Here is a 17,958-nt window from a genome sequence, read left to right as displayed (position 1 = left end):
TCTCCTGCCTCAGCCTCCCAAACAGCTGGGACTACAGGCACATGCCACCACGCCTGGCTAATTTTTTGTATTTTAGTAGAGACAGGGTTTCACCATGTTGCCCAGGCTGGTCTCAAACACCTGAGCTCAGGCAATCCGTCCCCATCGGCCTAACAAAGTGCTAGGATTACAGGCATGAGCCACCATGCCTGGCCCTAAATTCTTTACTTTTGTAGATTTCATAACCCTAGCTCCTTTTTCCCTTTCTTAAGAGTCCTATTTTACTTTTTGGTTAATAAGAACCTCCCTAGGCATCCTTCAGATGCAGGTGGTAATGGAACCTAGTTGACTTTTCCATAATTGTGCCCACCCTCCCATTCCCTACAAGTATTTGCTGTTTCTATTAAGGAGGAAAACGAAGCACATACTGTGTAGTTGTGCCTGTTGGAATTTTATTCTGTTTTCCACAAACCTTTTATAATTTTATCATAGTTCCTTAAAATTCATTTGTATTCTCTCAAGTAGCACTAAACTTAAAATTGTCTCAACAATGTCGTCCCAAATCAATAAATACCTTTCAATAAGATCTCCCAGAAGGGCACAGTGGCTCATGCTTGTTCGACACCAGCCTGGGCTTCATAATGAAACCCCATCTCCACAAAAAAGAAAAAATTACCTGGGCGTGGTGGCATGCGCCTGTAGTTCCAGCTACTCAGGAGGCTGAGGTGGGAGGATTGCTTGAGCCTGGAAGGTCAAGGCTGCAGTGAGCCATGATCATACCACTGCACTCCAGCTTGGGCAACAGAGCAATCTGTATGAAAAGAAAAAAAAAAAAAAATCTCCAGAGACAAACTGAGGGCTTACCTCCCATAGAAAACTTCAGTCTCCTTTTCAAACCTGATAGTGGGCCCACGGCGTCAACTTCTACCTTTGGTACTTTCACCTACTCTCTAATGCAATAATTTCCCCCAGTGCCTTAGTGGGGGCTTCAGTCAGGTGAAGGGAAAATAGCAGGCAAAGTAGTAAAGAGCTGAGACTGGCAGTAATCCCTTGACAATTAGATGGCAGAGGCAGTTGTGGGTGGTAATGCTTTAATTAGAGTGAGTCACACCCTCCAGCTTGAATGAACTGGTCTCCTACCTATGGTACATGCCAAGAGCTTACTACCCCTAGTCTAGGTCACTAGGACCAAATGAAATATGATAATAAAGATATTGAATAAACTTGGGAATTTTACCTTTTTTTTAGATCGCATTTTGGCAGAAATATTCAGCTAAAGGACCAACCACAAAATCAGGTAAAACAAGAATTGATCAAATTTAATGCTTTTCTCACCCTCTCTCTATTGTAATACATTTTAGTTTTATTGTTTGAGTTTGGTTGTTGCTCAACATACATACCTTATAAACCCAAGGAGATTTCTCAACTATACACTGGGCTATCTCAGACAGAAAAGGACAGATTCATCTATTTACACACTGAAAATCAAGTTTGGTGAGATACTAGGGAAATGAGATAATGGGCTTAAAGCTGTTTTAAACAGCTCAGCTAAGTCAAGACTTGCAGAGAATAAAAATAGATTCTATTCGTTTCAAGATGTAAGCTATTTTACCTTTTTTTCTTTTTTACCATTAAAGGCAGATGGAACATTTATGCTAGATAAATTAAGATTGTTGGATGGAATTAAGTAACTTGTAGAGGGGGGAGATCCTTTATCTCATCTGTATTGATCATCTTTAGCTGCATTTTAGTCAGGTGTTTTTTTTTTTCAGCTATTCTTTCATTCCTCTTAGGTAGGGCCTCCTCCATGGCAGGTTATACTGCATAGCTACCCTGAGTTGCTTAATAAATATTATCTCAGTGGTTAATACCGAAGTATGTCTAGTTGAGCAGCGAATATGTTTATCCCACTTAATGCTGAATATTATTCATTTAATAAATGGATATTTTAAATATTTTAAATAAATAATTTTTAAATACATAAACTTAAATACATTTTGAATATTATTAAAATAAAATAGTACTTTTAAATATTATTAAAATATAAATAGTACCTTTTAAATATTATTAAAATATAAATAGTACCTTTTAAATATTATTAAAATATAAATAGTATCTTTTAAATATTATTAAAATATAAATAGTACCTTTTAAATATTATTAAAATATAAATAGTACCTTTTAAATATTATTAAAATATAAATAGTAACTTTTAAATATTATTAAAACATAAATAGTACATTTTAAATATTATTAAAACATAAATAGTATATTTTAAATATTTAAATAAACATATTTAAAATAAAAAAATATATTTACATTTTAATAAATAAATGAATAACCATAACTAGGGCTTTTAGAAGTGACATTTAAATTTTTTTCAGGTAGATTCTCTAGCACAAAGAATTGAAGGAAGTCAACATCAATGATTAGATGCTGTATAATGTGTTTAGACCCAGGATTAAATTTGTTGAAATCACAGGTGATGCTATATAGTGGTTATATTTATGTTATTTTAATTATTTATTTTAAGATGGCAACAGAGAGAAAATTGACGTTATGGGCCTTCTGACTGGATTGATTGCTGCTGGAGTATTTTTGGTTATTTTTGGATTACTTGGCTACTATCTTTGTATCACTAAGTGTAATAGGCTACAACATCCACAGTAAGTACTAAGTAAAATTATTTAATTCATTACTAGACATTCTATATTATTATTTTAACAATGGGTCAAGCAAATGGCTGCCTATTTTCTTAAATAAGCCTTTTATTTTGGAAGAATTTTAGATGTATAGGGAAGTTGCAAAGATTAGTACAGAGAATTCCCATATATCCATCACCCAATTTCCCACATTGTTAATATCTTATATTACCATAGTAGGTTTATCAAAACTAAGAAAATGACATTGGTTCATGACTATATAACTAAACTCCAGACTTTGATTTCAGCAGTTTTCCCACTGGTGTTTTCTTTCTGTTGCAGGATCCAGTCAAGGTACCACATTGCATTTAGCTGTCATGTCTTCCCAGCCTCTCTAGTCTGTGACAATTGTTTGGTGTCCTAATTTAACATTTACATAAAGTACCTAATGATGCTATTTCTAAGGTCCTTTGAAAGAATACAAGAAGTTTCACATATGTCAGCTTCATTTTTCAGTATTTCCTTCTTAAGCAAGAGGCAGATACCAGGGTCCTCACATTATTTCCAGAGGCAATAAGTCCTGTAGTTTACTCTGAGCCACAGAGTTAACAGATCCACATGGCTACCCAAACAGAAACAGTGTAACTGGCTTTTAAATTCAACTATTTTTATTAACACTTTAAATTGAAGTTAATAAAATGAAATGGTTACCAATTGAGGATCACAGCACATTGATAAAGCTTCAAAAAGATTCATAAAGGCCATAATTGGTTGCATAATAGAAGCTCAGCATCCTTATTGAAATAAAAAGTACTGATTATCTTCCCAGTTAAGTATGGCTGAGTAGGTGTAGAAACAATCTTATTTAAAAAAAAAAAAAAAAGAAAGAAAAAAAAGCAGCAGATGCTAAACAGGCTATTAGAAATTGATACTTATTTATCCCTATTCACACTTTCAAATTCTATGAACAAGCTCAAGGTGGCGATCATGTGTACTTTTTTTTATGGTAACGATCATTTTACTTATCTTTTCAGCAAAATGGGCAGTGTTTTTGTATCCCTCCAAAAGAATGGAAAGTATTGTTTATCATATATATTAGAAGACTCTTTGTCTTCTAAATTAATAATAGTTTTCAATTCATATCAACTAAAATTTAAACTTTACATAACAATTGACCTGTATTGTTCAGAAAAATGTCAGTGTCATAAAAGACACAGACAGGCTAAAGAACTAACTGTTCCAAATTAAAGTAAATGACATGACAATTAATGCAATGTGTGATCCTGGTCTGAATCCTAGACCAAAAAAATAAATTGCTAAAAAGGAAAATTTGCCCAGCATGGTGGCTCACACCTATAATCCCAGCACTTTGGGAAGCCAAAGTGAGAGGATCGCTTGAGGCCAGGAGTTCAAGACTCAAAACCAGCCTGGGCCACATAGTGAGACTCCTATCTCTATAAAAAAAAAAATTTAAAAATTAGCTGGGCACGGTGGCCTGAGCCTGTAGTCCCATCCCCTTGTGGGGCTGAGGTGGGAGGATCATTTGAACCTGGGAAGTCAAGGCTGGAGTGAGCCATAATTGCACCACTGTACTCCAGCCTGGGCAACAAAAAACAAAAAACAGAAAAAAGGAAAATTTAGGAGAAAATTTGGATATAGCTACATATTAGATAATAGTAATGAACCAATGTTAAATATTCCGAATTTATGTGAAGATCTTTTCAAAATACTTCATTCTGTAGTGGTTCTAAAATTCTTGTGGCAGTCACAGTAAAAAACAGAAGCTAATTACAACATGGCATCAAAAATTATGTTTAATTAGTTAAATATATAGAGTTTTTGTCCATTTTAAGAGAGGATTGTGCAACTATTCAAGTCTAAATACAATATAAAAATGGCCTATAAGAAACTAGAAGACTTTAATCATAACTGTTTAATTGGTTTAAGGTTTTTCTTCATTGTTTCGTATCAGATATAAATTGAAAATAAAATGACATGTATAGGAAGGGCACCAAATTCAGAATTTGGAGGCAAAAACTCTCATATTAATTTTGCCACTACTTATGGAGCTTGAAGCAAATTCATTGATTTTTTAAAGATCTTTCCTCATCTAAAAGAGGAATGAAGGGAATAGACTGTGATTCCTCTTAAAGTTCCTTAATATTTTTTTATTTTGCCAAAGATGAGAATAAATTTTTTGCCCTTGATTATATTCTCAGAACTAGAGTTTTTAAAGTTATTTATTAAAAAGAAGCTTGGCCGGATACAGTGGCTCACACCTGTAATCCCAGCACTTTGGGAGGCCAAGCTGGGCGGATCACCTGAGGTCGGGAGTTCAAGACCATGCTGACCAACATGCAGAAACCCCGTCTCTACTAAAACTACAAAATTAGCTGGGCATGGTGGCCCATGCCTGTAATCCCAGCTACCCGGGAGGTTGAGGCAGGAGAATCACTTAAACCCGGGAAGTGGAGGTTCTGGTGAGCCAAGATCAAGCCATTGCACTCTAGCCTAGGCAGCAAGAGTGAAACTCTGTCTCAAAAAATTAATTAATTAATTAAAAACTAAAAAGAAACTTTTACATATATACACATGTAAATGAAATTAGTAAATATAAAATATACATTTTCCTCTAAAATTTAATAAAAATATTTTCTCTTGAAGAAAGTTTAGTATCATTATCATTATCATTATTATTATTATTATTTTGAGACAGAGTCTTGCTCTGCTGCCCAGGCTGGAGTGCAATGGCGTGATCTTGACTCACTGCAACCTCTGCCTCCCAGGTTCAAGCAATTCCCCTGCTTCAACCTCCTGAGTAGCTGGGATTACAGACGTGTGGCACCACACCCAGCTAATTTGTGTATTTTTAGTAGGACGGGGTTTCATCATGTTGACCAGGCTAGTCTCCACCTCCTGGCTTCAAGTAATCCATCTGCTTCAGCCTCCCAAAGTTTTGGGATTACAGGCATGGGCCACCACGCCTAGCCAGAAGAAAGTTTAAAGTGGTTGTTTCATTTCATCTAGTATTAATTGCTTAAAAAATCATTTCCATTGTGATAAGAGCATCTGAAAATGTGCTGATTATGGAGGCTAAGGTCTTTAAAAAGATTTTATCCTGTTTTTTGCCTACAAAAGTAATACATGCATTATTTTAAAATTCAAATGTTATAGAAAAATATAATATAAAAAATGAAAGTCCTCATAATCCTACTTTTCAAAAATTACCACCATTATGAATTTGGTATGTAAAACTCCAGATTTTTTCCTATGCATTTACTATTCAGTTGGTGCAAAAGCAATTGCAGTTTTTGCCATTTAAAGTAATGTCAATTGCTTTTGCACCAACCTAATAACATATTTTATGTTTTAAAAAAAAATGTTTGTTACATGTCCTCCTTTGCAACTTGCCTTTGGCACTGAACAATGTAGTTTAAATATATTTCCAGTGCAGTACATTTTTTAAAAATAGTAAAATATATGTAACATAAAATTTACCATCTTAACCATTTTTAAGTATACAGTTCAGTAGTGTTAAGTAGATTCACTGTTGTGTAACCAATCTCCTGTTTTTCTATTTTTTTTTTTTTTAATTTTGCAACAGTGAAGTTCTGTGCCCAGTGAACAAACTGTTTCCCATTCTCCCCTCTCCCTAGGCTCTAGCAACCACTATTTTACTTTTTGTCTCTGAATTTTACTACAATAACACCTCATATAAGTGGAATCATACAGTATTAGTCTATTTTTGACTGGTTTATCTAGCACAGTAATTCTCAACCATTAATAGAGTCTCTTCAAAATGTTTTATTGCAGCATTTCATTTATGTTTGATGAAGTTTTTTAAAATTCTAAAATATAGTAAGATGTGATTCCTTTCTAAAATACGTTAGTCCTAGCCTAGCTCCTGTTTCTGGGAGAGACCACCAAGGTGTATTCTCCCTGTCCTAGAAATAGATATGGTATAGTGGTTCACTGTGTGAGCTCTGGAGCCAGACTGCCTGGATTCAAAACCCTGATACGCCACTAACTAGCCATTTGACTTTGGATATGTTACTTAAACTTATACTCTGCCTCAGTTTCTCTGTGAGTAAATTGAAGGTAATAATCTGAGCCACCACGTTACATAGTTCCAGAGAGTTGTCATTCACATGGGCTATAGTATGAGCGGTACCTTCTGGTTTTGTGCAATATGGTAGCTCAGATAATAACAGTATGTATCTCATAAGGGACTTATGGGATTTAAATGATGTGATATACAAAGAGTACTTAAGAGAGTGCTTGGTAGCAAGAGTAGCAAGTACTCAATAAATGTTAGCTATTATTATTATTATTATTATTATTATTATTATTATTATGAGATGGAGTCTAGCTCTGTCACCCAGGCTGGAGTACAGTGGTGTGATCTTGGCTCACTGCAACCTCTGCCTCCTGGGTTCAAGCTATTCTTCTGTCTCAACCTCCCAAGTAGCTGTGATTACAGGCACCTGCCACCACACCCAGCTAATTTTTGTATTTTTAGTAGAGACGAGGTTTCATCATGTTGGCCAGACTGGACTTGAACTCCTCACCTCAAATAATCCTCCTGCCTTGGCCTCCCAAAGTGCTGGGATTACAGACATGAGTCACCACGCCAGGCCCAGCTATTATTATTATGAATTTGCAAACTAAGATTTTTCTAAAAGCTTTCACTGGAATGTTTATGTATTCCCATCCAATGTTTGTATTTCTTTAAAAATATGTCTGGACTGGGAATGAACTGCAGATTCTCCAGTGTTCATATAAAATTAAAACATATTATCAGAAGGTAATATAGGTAATCAGAAAGTATTATATTGCAAATAAGTTTTCTTCAAATTTGGTAGATCTACAAAAATTTTATTTGGCATATGAAATCTCCCTAGCTTACCTGGCCTTTATGATCTTGTAAAAAAAAAAAAAAAAAACAAAAAGAAAAAAATCTCCCTAAGCTGTATTTATAACCGTCTTCCACATCACCTGCTGTTGCTAACCATATACTGTACACCACTTTCACACTACCTTCTCTTTAATACTCTCACTATTTGTATAGTGTATTATGGCACATAAAGGAGATTACATGGAGAGATTACCATTTGAGTGACACAACTACAAAACAAAAAAGCAACTTGGATATAAACTTGTAAGATAGAGAACAGTCTTCTTATAAATGGCTAGGAATGTCAAGCAGGCATACCACAAGTGTGGGATATAACTAGTCACTTTGGCAGACATGGGTTTTAGAGGAATTAACTAGGAAGGGGTGCTTCAAGAAAGTGGACCCACAGGAGTGGGTACTACCAAGGCTCATATAGGAAAAGATTTTTTTAAAAAATAATTGTAGGCCAAGGCCAGGCACAGTGGCTCGTGCCTGTAGTCCCAGCTTTGGCAGACCGAGGCAGGAAAATCGCTTGAGCCCATGAGTTTGAGATCAGCCTGGGCAACATGGCAAAACCCTGTCTCTACTAAAAATACAAAACAAAAATTAGTCAGGTGTGGTAGTGCGTGCCTTTATACCCAACTACTAGGCGGGCTTAGGTGGGAGGAGCACCTGAGCCCAGGAAGTGGAAGCTACTGTGAGTCGTGATCATGCCATTACACTCCAGCCTGGACACTGGGAGAGACACCCTGTCTTCATAATAAAAATAATAATTATAATAATAATAATTATAGAGACAGGATCTCACTATGTTGCCCAGACTGATCTGGAACTCCTGGCCTCAGGCAGTGTTCCTGCCTCTGCTTCTCAAAGTGCTAGGATTACAGGCATGAGCCATGGGGCCAAGCCCTTGACCAGAGATTTAAGAGCTGCGATAAAGAGTAGTGAGTGACTGGGGAAATTGTTGGATCATTGGAATGGCAGCCATGAATTTACATTTGAGTTGCCAGACACGAGGTGGACCACTTAAGCAGAGGATTAAAAGGAAAAATAGCCTTTGGGGAAGGTTTTGGAAAATGTGATAATATGCTAGGTTCTAGGAACACAGTGGTGAGTAAAACAAGCATAGTGCCTGCCCCCATGGGTCTTATACTCTGGTTTTCTTAAGTAATGTGTACTAGAGCTGGGAGAAACAGGAAGACAGAGGAAAACCAACAAGGATGTTAGTGTGGTAATTCAGATGTGAGGTCATGAGTTTGGACCTGTCTTCAAGGAAAAAGAAGCTGAAGAACTTGATGCCTGATTAGAAAGAAATTGGGGCCGCACACGGTGGCTCACACCTGTAATCCCAGCACTTTGGGAGGCCGAGGTGGGCGAATCACAAGGTCAAGAGATTGAGACCATCCTGGCCAACACAGTGAAACCCCGTCTCTACTAAAAATACAAAAATTAGCTGGGCATGGTGGCACATGCCTATAGTCCCAGCTACTCGGGACGCTGAGGCAAGAGAATTGCTTGAACTCGGGAGGCAGAGGTTACAGTGAGCCGAGATCACGCCACTGCACTCCAGCCTGGCGACAGAGTGAGACTCCGTCTCAAAAAAAATAAATTAAAAAAAAAAAAAGAACTTGGGAGTGTTGGAAGAATATGACTTGAACCTAAGCTTCTGTGCTGAAGAAATATATATGGAAGCTGGGAGAAAGAAAACAAAATTTGGATTTGACAGGACAAAATGGTTCATATTTTATTTATTTTTTTGAGACAGTTTCACTCTTGTTGCTCATGCTGGAGTGCAATGGCGCGATCTCCGCTCACTGCAACCTCCGCCTCCTGGGTTCAAGCAATTCTCCTGCCTCAGCCTCCCAAGTAGCTGGGATTACAGGCATGCACCACCATGCCTGGCTGATTTTATATTTTTAGTAGAGACGGGGTTTTACCATGTTGGTTCAGGCCACTCTTGAACTCCTAACCTTAGGTTATCCACCTGCCTCAGCTTCCCAAAGTGCTGGGATTACAGGTGTGAGCCACTGCACCTGGCCAAAATAGCTTATATTTTAAAGATAGCTCAAGAAAGGATAAAACAACAAAGAGACTAATAACCCACATTTTTTTAATGAAGGACTTGAATGGACATTTCTCTTAAAATATATGAATAGCCAACAAGCACCTGAAAGGTGTTCAACATTGTTAGACATTAAGGAAAGGAAAATTAAATCAAAACCATAGTGAGATTCAGCTGCAGTGGCATGCACCTGTAATTCCAGCTATTCCAGAATAGTTGGCATAATAATTTTTAAAATAACAAGTATTGGCGAGGATATGGAGAAATTGAAACCTCATATGCACATTGCCAGTAGGAATGTAAAACGGTATAGCCACTGTGGAAATCAGTTTGACAGTTCCTCAGAAAGTTAAATGTAGAATTACTATATGACCCAGCAATTTCACTTCTAGATTTGTATTCAAAAGCATTGAAAACAGGAACTCAAACAGATACTTGTACACCAATGTCCATAGTAGTATTATTCAAATATACAAAAGGGTTAATGGCAATAGCCCAAGTGTCCATCAAAATGTGGTGTATCCATGCAATGGAATATTCAGCCATAAAAAAGAATGAAGTTCTGATGTGTGCTACAATATGGATGAACCTTGAAAACATGATACCAAGTGAAAGAAGCCAGACACAAAAGAACAACTATTGTATGATTCCACTTATATGTAATGCCTAGGATAGGCAATATCTAGGATAGGCAAATTCATAGAGACAAAAAGTAGATTAGAGATTACCTTGGGCTGGGAGGATAGGAATATCTTAGTCTATTTGTGCTGCTATAGCAGAATACTTGAGGCTGGGTAATTTATAAGGAACAGAAATTTATCTCTCATAGTTCTGGAGGCTGGGAAGTCTAAGATCAACGAACCAGTAGGCTGTATGTCTTATAAGGACCCAGTCTCTGCTTCCAAGATGGTGCCTTGAACACCGTATCCTCTAGAGGGGAGGAACATTGTTCCTCACATGGCAGAAGAGCAGAAGAAAGAGAGGGCACTACTCCTGCAACCCTTTCTTACAGCAACATTAATCCATTTATGAGGGCAGGACCCTCGTGACCTAAAAGCCTCCCAAAAGGCCCCACCTCCTAATACTGTTGCATAGAGGATTAAGTTTCAACACGAGTTTTGAGCGAGGCCGAAACGGGTGGATCACCTGAGGTCAGGAGTTCAAAACTAGCCTGGCCAACATGGTGAAAACCCGTCTCTACTAAAAAAAAAACCAAAAAACAAAAATTAGCCAGGTGTGGTGGCGAGCACCTGTAATCCCATCTATTCAGGAGGCTGAGGCAGGAGAATCACTTGAACCCGAGAGGTGGAGGTTGCAGTGAGCTGAGATCATGCCATTGCACTCCAGCCTGGGCAACAGGAGTGAAATTCAGTCGCAAAAAAAATAATAATAATAAGCCAAGAAATTAAAAACAAGACCTTTTCATTTCTTAGTTCCTATATTTTGTGGAGGGAAACAGGCATCATAGGATGTTGCCAGTTGGAGATGATATTAGTGCATACTTTCTGATTTCAGTCATGTGAGATTGTGACGTGTAAGAAAACACTGTGTAGATATTTAATGACTGATGCAATTATCACATTGTTTCCATACATTAAATTTTGAAAGTCAACATGGAAAAATTTATTCATTCAGATGAAATATCTGTCTCCTCCTTTATCCTGTAAGCCAACAAATAGAACTTTTCGTCATGAGGTAATGAATGTGGCAAGTGACTGCCTACCATGAATACATTCCAGACTTCTGACAGAGGAGGAATTGTGTTGAGCCCTCTAAGTAAACTTGTGATCCTCTCAGTCACCTCTCAACTATTGAAGGGCCGATTATCCAGTTCCTGGATTTACACAGACCTTTTGCTTTTCTTCTTTCTCTGCAATTTTTCTCTCTCTTTCCCTCCAAATCAGATCTCATTATTACCTCAAAAGGAAAAATGGTGCTCTAAGAGACATATTGACTGATTTAATTTGAAAAAGTTGGCAGTATTTTGGGCCTGCTAAACTGTTTCTTGATGGGAAGAATATTATAAATATTGACTAGAAGTTAGGGGTTATCTATGCATTTTTTCCCTTCTTCCTTTTTTTTGGAGTACATAGTAGGTATATGTATTTATGGGGTACATGAGATGTTTTAATACAGGCCTGCAATGTGAAATAAGCACATCATGGAGAATGGCTTATTCATCCCCTATGCATCTTAATTATTTCATTAGCCATAACTATAGGAGGTTAATGTATATATAGATACTTTATAAACAGCCTAAATAGATCGATTTATTAATGTCTAAATCATAATTTGTACTTCACAAGTGAGAAAGGAAAACCATAGGTTTAAGACCCCAGACCCATGTTGCATTTCACTGGCTGACAAGGTTTAGTGAAAATGGTGAGACTTGAGCAAGATGCATGGAAATCCATATATATATATTAAGATGCATGCTCAATCCATATATATATATATATATATTTTTTTTTTTTTTTTTTTTTTTTTTTTGAGACGGAGTCTCGCTCTGTCACCCAGGCTGGAGTGCAGTGGCCGGATCTCAGCTCACTGCAAGCTCAGCCTCCCAGGTTTACGCCATTCTCCTGCCTCAGCCTCCCAAGTAGCTGGGACTACAGGCGCCGGCCACCTCGCCCGGCTATTTTTTTGTATTTTTAGTAGAGACGGGGTTTCACCGTGTTAGCCAGGATGGTCTCGATCTCCTGACCTCGTGATCCGCCCGTCTCGGCCTCCCAAAGTGCTGGGATTACAGGCTTGAGCCACCGTGCCCGGCACCATATATATATTTTTAAGTGTTAGGCTTAGATTAGAGTAGAGGGGAGAAAAAGATATTTCGAGAAAGGGAATGATACCAGTGAAAGCACAGAGAAGGGCTGAGAACTTACCGCCCATACAGGGGAGTGTAAAGAAGCTGCCTTGGTAGGGCAGAGAGCTGTAAAAAATAAGGTGCAGCTGCAATAAAAGAGGCTTTGAAGAGAAGGCACGGGACTTAGAACTTGACTCAGCCGGAAGTACGCTGCGGGTTTGGCTTCTGAGAAGAATGACATGAAGAAAGTACTGCTTAGGAAGGATTGGCCAGGCAGCAGGACTGCAGGAGGGAACGGAGGAGAGGGACAGGCATCAACCTGTTGTGATTACCTCTGTGACATCTATTTCCTTGGTCTGGAACTGTGCCACCTTTCAACAAAGCCTGAATTTGGTTTTGGTTTCACATCCTACTTTCAAAAAGTTTTAATCCAGGAGTAAGAGAAAAGGAAATTCACTTGTTTTGAGTCCTTATTCTAGTGCACCAGACACTGCTAGAAGCTTTCCATGCATCTTGCTCAATCCACACAAACCAACTCTGTGGAGACAGCTGTTATTAGCCCCATTTGAGAGAGGAGAAAATTGAGGTTGGTAACTTGCCTTTGGTCACATAGCTGGGAAATGACAGGATCAGATTTCAAACCCATGTCTGACTTCAAAGCTCTTGGTCTTTCCACTGTACCAAGACTTTCAGAGTCTGGGGGTAAAATAAAACTGCTGTGTTAATACATTGTGTTTAATGTTTATTAAGATAGTCAGTTGGATTTTTAAATATCATCATCTCAACCTAAAAATGCTACCTTTCCTAGACCTAAACGTTGTCTCTCTGCTTAGCTCGTCAGCCGTCTATGAAAGGGGGAGGCACACTCCCTCCATCATTTTCAGAAGACATGAGGAGGCTGCCTTGTCTCCATTGCCGCCTTCTGTGGAGGACGCAGGATTACCTTCTTATGAACAGGCAGTGGCACTGACCCGAAAACACAGTGTTTCACCACCACCTCCATATCCTGGGTACACAAAAGGATTTAGGGTATTTAAAAAATCTATGTCTCTCCCATCTCACTGACTACCTTGCCATCTTGGTATAAGAAATTTGTGTTATTTGATAGGCCGGGCACAGTAGCTCATGCCTGTAATCCCAGTACTTTGGGAGGCCAGGAGTTCAAGATCAGCCTGGTCAACATGGTGAAAACTGTTCTCTACTAACAATTCAAAAATTAGCTAGGCATGGTGGGGCATGCCTGTAGTCCCAGCTACTTGGGAAGCTGAGGCAGGAGAATTGCTCGAACCTGGGAGGCGGAGAGGTTGCAGTGAGCTGAGATCACGCCACTGCACTCCAGCCTGGGCGACAGAGCAAGACTCCATCTCAAAAATTAAAAAAAATAATAAAAAAAAAGAAGAAGAAGGAGAAATTCATGTTATTTGAATGGTTTGTTCTCCCTAAACCAAAAAAGACATGACTAGCCAACTTTTTATGACAAACTGCAAGGAATAAAGGAAGAATAAGTCCATGTACTATACCACAGAAGTTCTGTCTGCATCTTGGACCTGAATTTGACCATTATCAGCTTGACAAGAGATTTTTTGACTCTATATCCTTGCAGTTAAGAAGAAAGCACTTTTTTGTAATTTTTTTTAATAGTTCAAAAAAATCTTTGTTATAAAGAGCATAGGTAGAATTAGTGAACTCTGTGGATCCTTTGTACAGATAAAGGTTGTAGATTTCTTGTGTTGAATATTAAAAAAGCAAGAATGTCCAACCATTAAGATTATCCAAAGTCAGGCTGGGTGCGGTGGCTCACGCCTGTAATCCCAGCAATTTGGGAGGCAGAGGTGGGTGGATCACCTGAGGTCAGGAGTTTGAGACCAGCCTGGCCAACATGGTGAAACCCCGTCTCTACAAAAATACAAAAAAAATTAGCCGGACATGATGGTAGGTGCCTGTAATCCTAGCTACTGGGGAGGCTGAGGTGGGAGAATCGCTTGAACTCGGGAGGTGGAAGTTGCAGTGAGGCGAGATTGCACCATTGCACTCCAGCCTGGGCGACAGAGCAAGACTCCGTCTCAAAAAAAAAAAAAAAAAAAAAAAAAATTATCCAAAAATATATTGGACTCTTTCTTAGGATTTTTTTGGCGGGGGGTTAGAAATACTTCACAGAATTTGACATTTCAGTATAAATCTGTGACCTTAATATAATCACTTGGTTTTATATGTTAAATTATTGCATAGCAGTCATCATATTTTGCAGGGTTTAATTCTTAACTCTTGCTGTCAGACATGTTTTATTATAGATAGTGGGGTTAGTAGTTTTCTTGTTCTAAAAAATACTATTTGCTATGAAGTTAGTTCTTCAGAGGATACAGGGTTGCAATGAAAAGGATTTGCAAGGGTTGTTATGCTATCAAATAAACAAACAGACCTCAAATCTAGGAGACACTAGAACTTAATGAAGTTGCCCCTGTTACTGATTAGTAAATACTCCCATCTTTGTTGCAAAATTATCTCCCTATATAACTACATATGATTATTTTGAAACTTGTTAAACTTCATAAATAATAGTTTGAGAATCTGGAAAAAGTAATTTGCTTTTCTCCTCTTAAAATAATATTGATTAACGTTACCAGAAACCTTTTGCATCTCTTAATATGTCTGAACACAAAAGGAAAAAACCATAATCATTTAAACCCATTCTTTGCCTCTTCTTCTAAATCATATGTATAACCAGTTTTTCCTTAAGAATGTAGCAGCATATAAGCTATGAATTTCTGGAGTATGTGCACACAAATTTATCTGGGTGGGTATGTAGGTATATGTGAGTTTGTTTCCTCTTCCAGGAGTTCAAGAAATAACATACTCCTGGAAAATGTAATAGAAATTTCTGTGCTTTATTTTTTTCCCAGGCATTACATTTTCTTATCATTTAGGATCATTTATAAATGATCATTATTTATTTTGTTTTATAATTTTTACAAGAGTGAGACTGCAAACCCACATGTTTGATAACACCTACCAAATTAAAAGTTTAGAAAGTATAAATCAGATTACAGTGCATGTGTGAGTGTATGTCTCTCTTTTAAGATGCATCATTTTAAGGCAGATAAAAGTAAGTCCTTAATCATTACAGACTGCCAAAGACTTTATCCTTTTAGATTCTCAGTCTCTTTGTTGTGTGTTGCAAGTAAATCATCTAGCAACATTTACATTTAATTAGGAAATCTAACTTGCTTTTAAAAGTTACCCAGGTTGCGTATAAAAATCTTGCTATTTGTTGTGTCTTGGCTTTACATAAGCACTTTTGCTCATGTGACTTCGCACTTTGCACTTATTTTAATCCTCTTTAAAGGGCTACAGGCAAATTCTACTTTGCTATAATCACACTAAGGCATGGAAGAATAGCTTGCCCAAAATCTAGCAGGTTGGTGACAACTGGGTTTAGAATGAGTGAGCACACTTTTCTAGTCCCATGTCATGTGTATAAAATTACACTGCCTCAAATTATGAAATTCAGGGATCTTGTACGTAATTCTAAGTTTGGGACAGAAATTTACAAGCATTTCTCATATATACGTACATTTATATATGTACATGTTACATATATTTAGATGTATTCTCATATACATATGAAACACATTTATGATGAATAGAATTATAAGATATGTATGCATCTTTTACTGAATCATAATTTGAAATATTCCATGAATTCATTTACTTCTATTGACTCCCAAAATTCTAACTGCAAGCTAGCTTCAGAACCTGTGACAACGCCACCCACCCAAGCAGCTGCCTGGATTTGTCTACTGCTATCATTTTGTGTAAAGCAGTTGCTCTAACTTGATTGAGTCTAGAATTCATCATTAAGATTGTGATATTTATAAAGCATCCAATGTGGAGATCATGATACTTTAAATATAAAAAGTAAAATATGATAGAATTGTTATTGACAAATGCTTGTAATGATTAAAGGAAAGTATCTCAACATTGTATCAGTCACATATATTTCTGTTGCTTTCACCATTTGCTATTTCTGTTGTAAGTTTGGTGGTAGATTTGTTGTTTTGTTTGGTTTATCTGTTTTGTTTGTGTTTTGTCTTCCAGCAATTGATTAGTGTTAATCATTAAATCTATTTTGACACAAGGTTTTATATATAATTAGATCAGTTTTCCACTTTATGACAATTAAGAAATGAGTAAAATGTGGATATAAAAGGAGAACTGGATTGAAAAAGACAAATACACATTTACAAGGTTATACCTTCGGTAGGACAGACAATTCTATATAGAATATTCTCTTTTGATAATGAAAAAAAGTTAGAGAGCGCAAACTTTGGCTATGTCAAAATATTTTTATTTTTAAGTTTTTGCGACAAGGTCTTGCCATGCCACCCAGGCTGGAGTGCAGTGGTACAATCACAACTCACTGCAACCTGAACCTCGGGGCTCCCGCGATCCTCCCACCTCAGCCCCCTGAGTAGCTGGGACTACCAGTGCGCCTCAATACACCTGGCTAATTTTTGTGTTTTTTGTAGAGACAGGATTTCACCATGTTGCCCATGGTGGTCTCCAACTCCTGAGCTCAAGCAATCCGCCCACCTCGGCCTCTCAAAGTGCTGGAATTACAGACATGAGCCACCACACCGGCCTGCTGTGTCAAAGTTTTGCATCTTTTTTTTTTTTTTTCCCAGAAGTCTCGCTCTGTCCCCCAGGCTGGAGTGCAGTGGAGTGATCATGGCTCACTGTAACCTCCGCCTCCCAGGTTCAAGCCATTCTCCTGCCTCAGGCTCCTGAGTAGGTGGGATTACAGGCACCTGCCACCACACCTTGCAAATGTTTGTATTTTCAGTGGAGACAGGGTTTTGCCATGTTGGCCAGGCTGGTCTCAAACTCCTGACCTCAGTTGATCCACCTGCCTCGGCCTCCCTAAGGGCTGGGATTACAGGCATGAGCCACCGTGCCCGGCCCCAAGTTTTGCATCTTTTAATGCCCTCTGAGCGAATACATAGAGAAAACTCTCAGAACAATTAAAAACTGCAATTCTTCCATGTCTTAGGTTTCAAGTCTGCCTCTAAAATTCTAATCCATAGTTTTCTACTTCTCAGATAATTCATGTGTGTATACTCTTCCTAGATGTACAGGAGACTTTTTAATGCTAAAAGGTTTGTCAGTGCTTAACAAAAACTCAATTTCACATTACTCATATTGTTTTTGTTTTAATTGAATGTGAATTAAATTTTTGTTAGTTATTTGATTTGGAATGTTATGTATGCCATTAACACTATTAGGGGAATCTCTAGCATTTCTGTATTTTTAAAGAATTTAATTCTTGTGTAGGTTCTGCCTGTGTGGTCATTTTAAAACAAGTGTGACATATATCAGTACCTTCATTCTTTTATATTGTGTGTCTCCTCCAACTTTTTTTGTTTTTTGAAAAATGTTTCTCTAACACTTCAACAGTTTAAGGTATTTCAATACACGTGTATCAGTATTTTCGTGATCTGAAAAAGCAACCAATTTTTTAAATTCATATTTTTCCTAAAACTTTATTATGTTTTTATTTTAAATAAACTTTATACCAAGTGAA

General features: G+C 37.5%; 1 protein-coding gene across 1 annotated transcript in view; it reads left to right on the top strand.

Annotated features, from left to right (window-relative positions):
* Positions 1–17,958, top strand: part of PRRG4 (proline rich and Gla domain 4) — a 26,841-nt gene extending 8,883 nt beyond the window's left edge. The window contains exons 4-6 of the mRNA XM_015114570.3: positions 1,228–1,276; positions 2,513–2,645; positions 13,214–17,958. Of these exons, the coding sequence (XP_014970056.1) occupies positions 1,228–1,276; positions 2,513–2,645; positions 13,214–13,445 (414 nt within the window). The 3' untranslated portion in view covers positions 13,446–17,958. The remainder of the gene's footprint in view (positions 1–1,227; positions 1,277–2,512; positions 2,646–13,213) is intronic.

Source organism: Macaca mulatta, chromosome 14 (assembly GCF_049350105.2).
Source record: "Macaca mulatta isolate MMU2019108-1 chromosome 14, T2T-MMU8v2.0, whole genome shotgun sequence".
Lineage (NCBI taxonomy): Eukaryota > Metazoa > Chordata > Mammalia > Primates > Cercopithecidae > Macaca > Macaca mulatta.
This window is presented reverse-complemented; position numbering and strand designations above follow the sequence as displayed.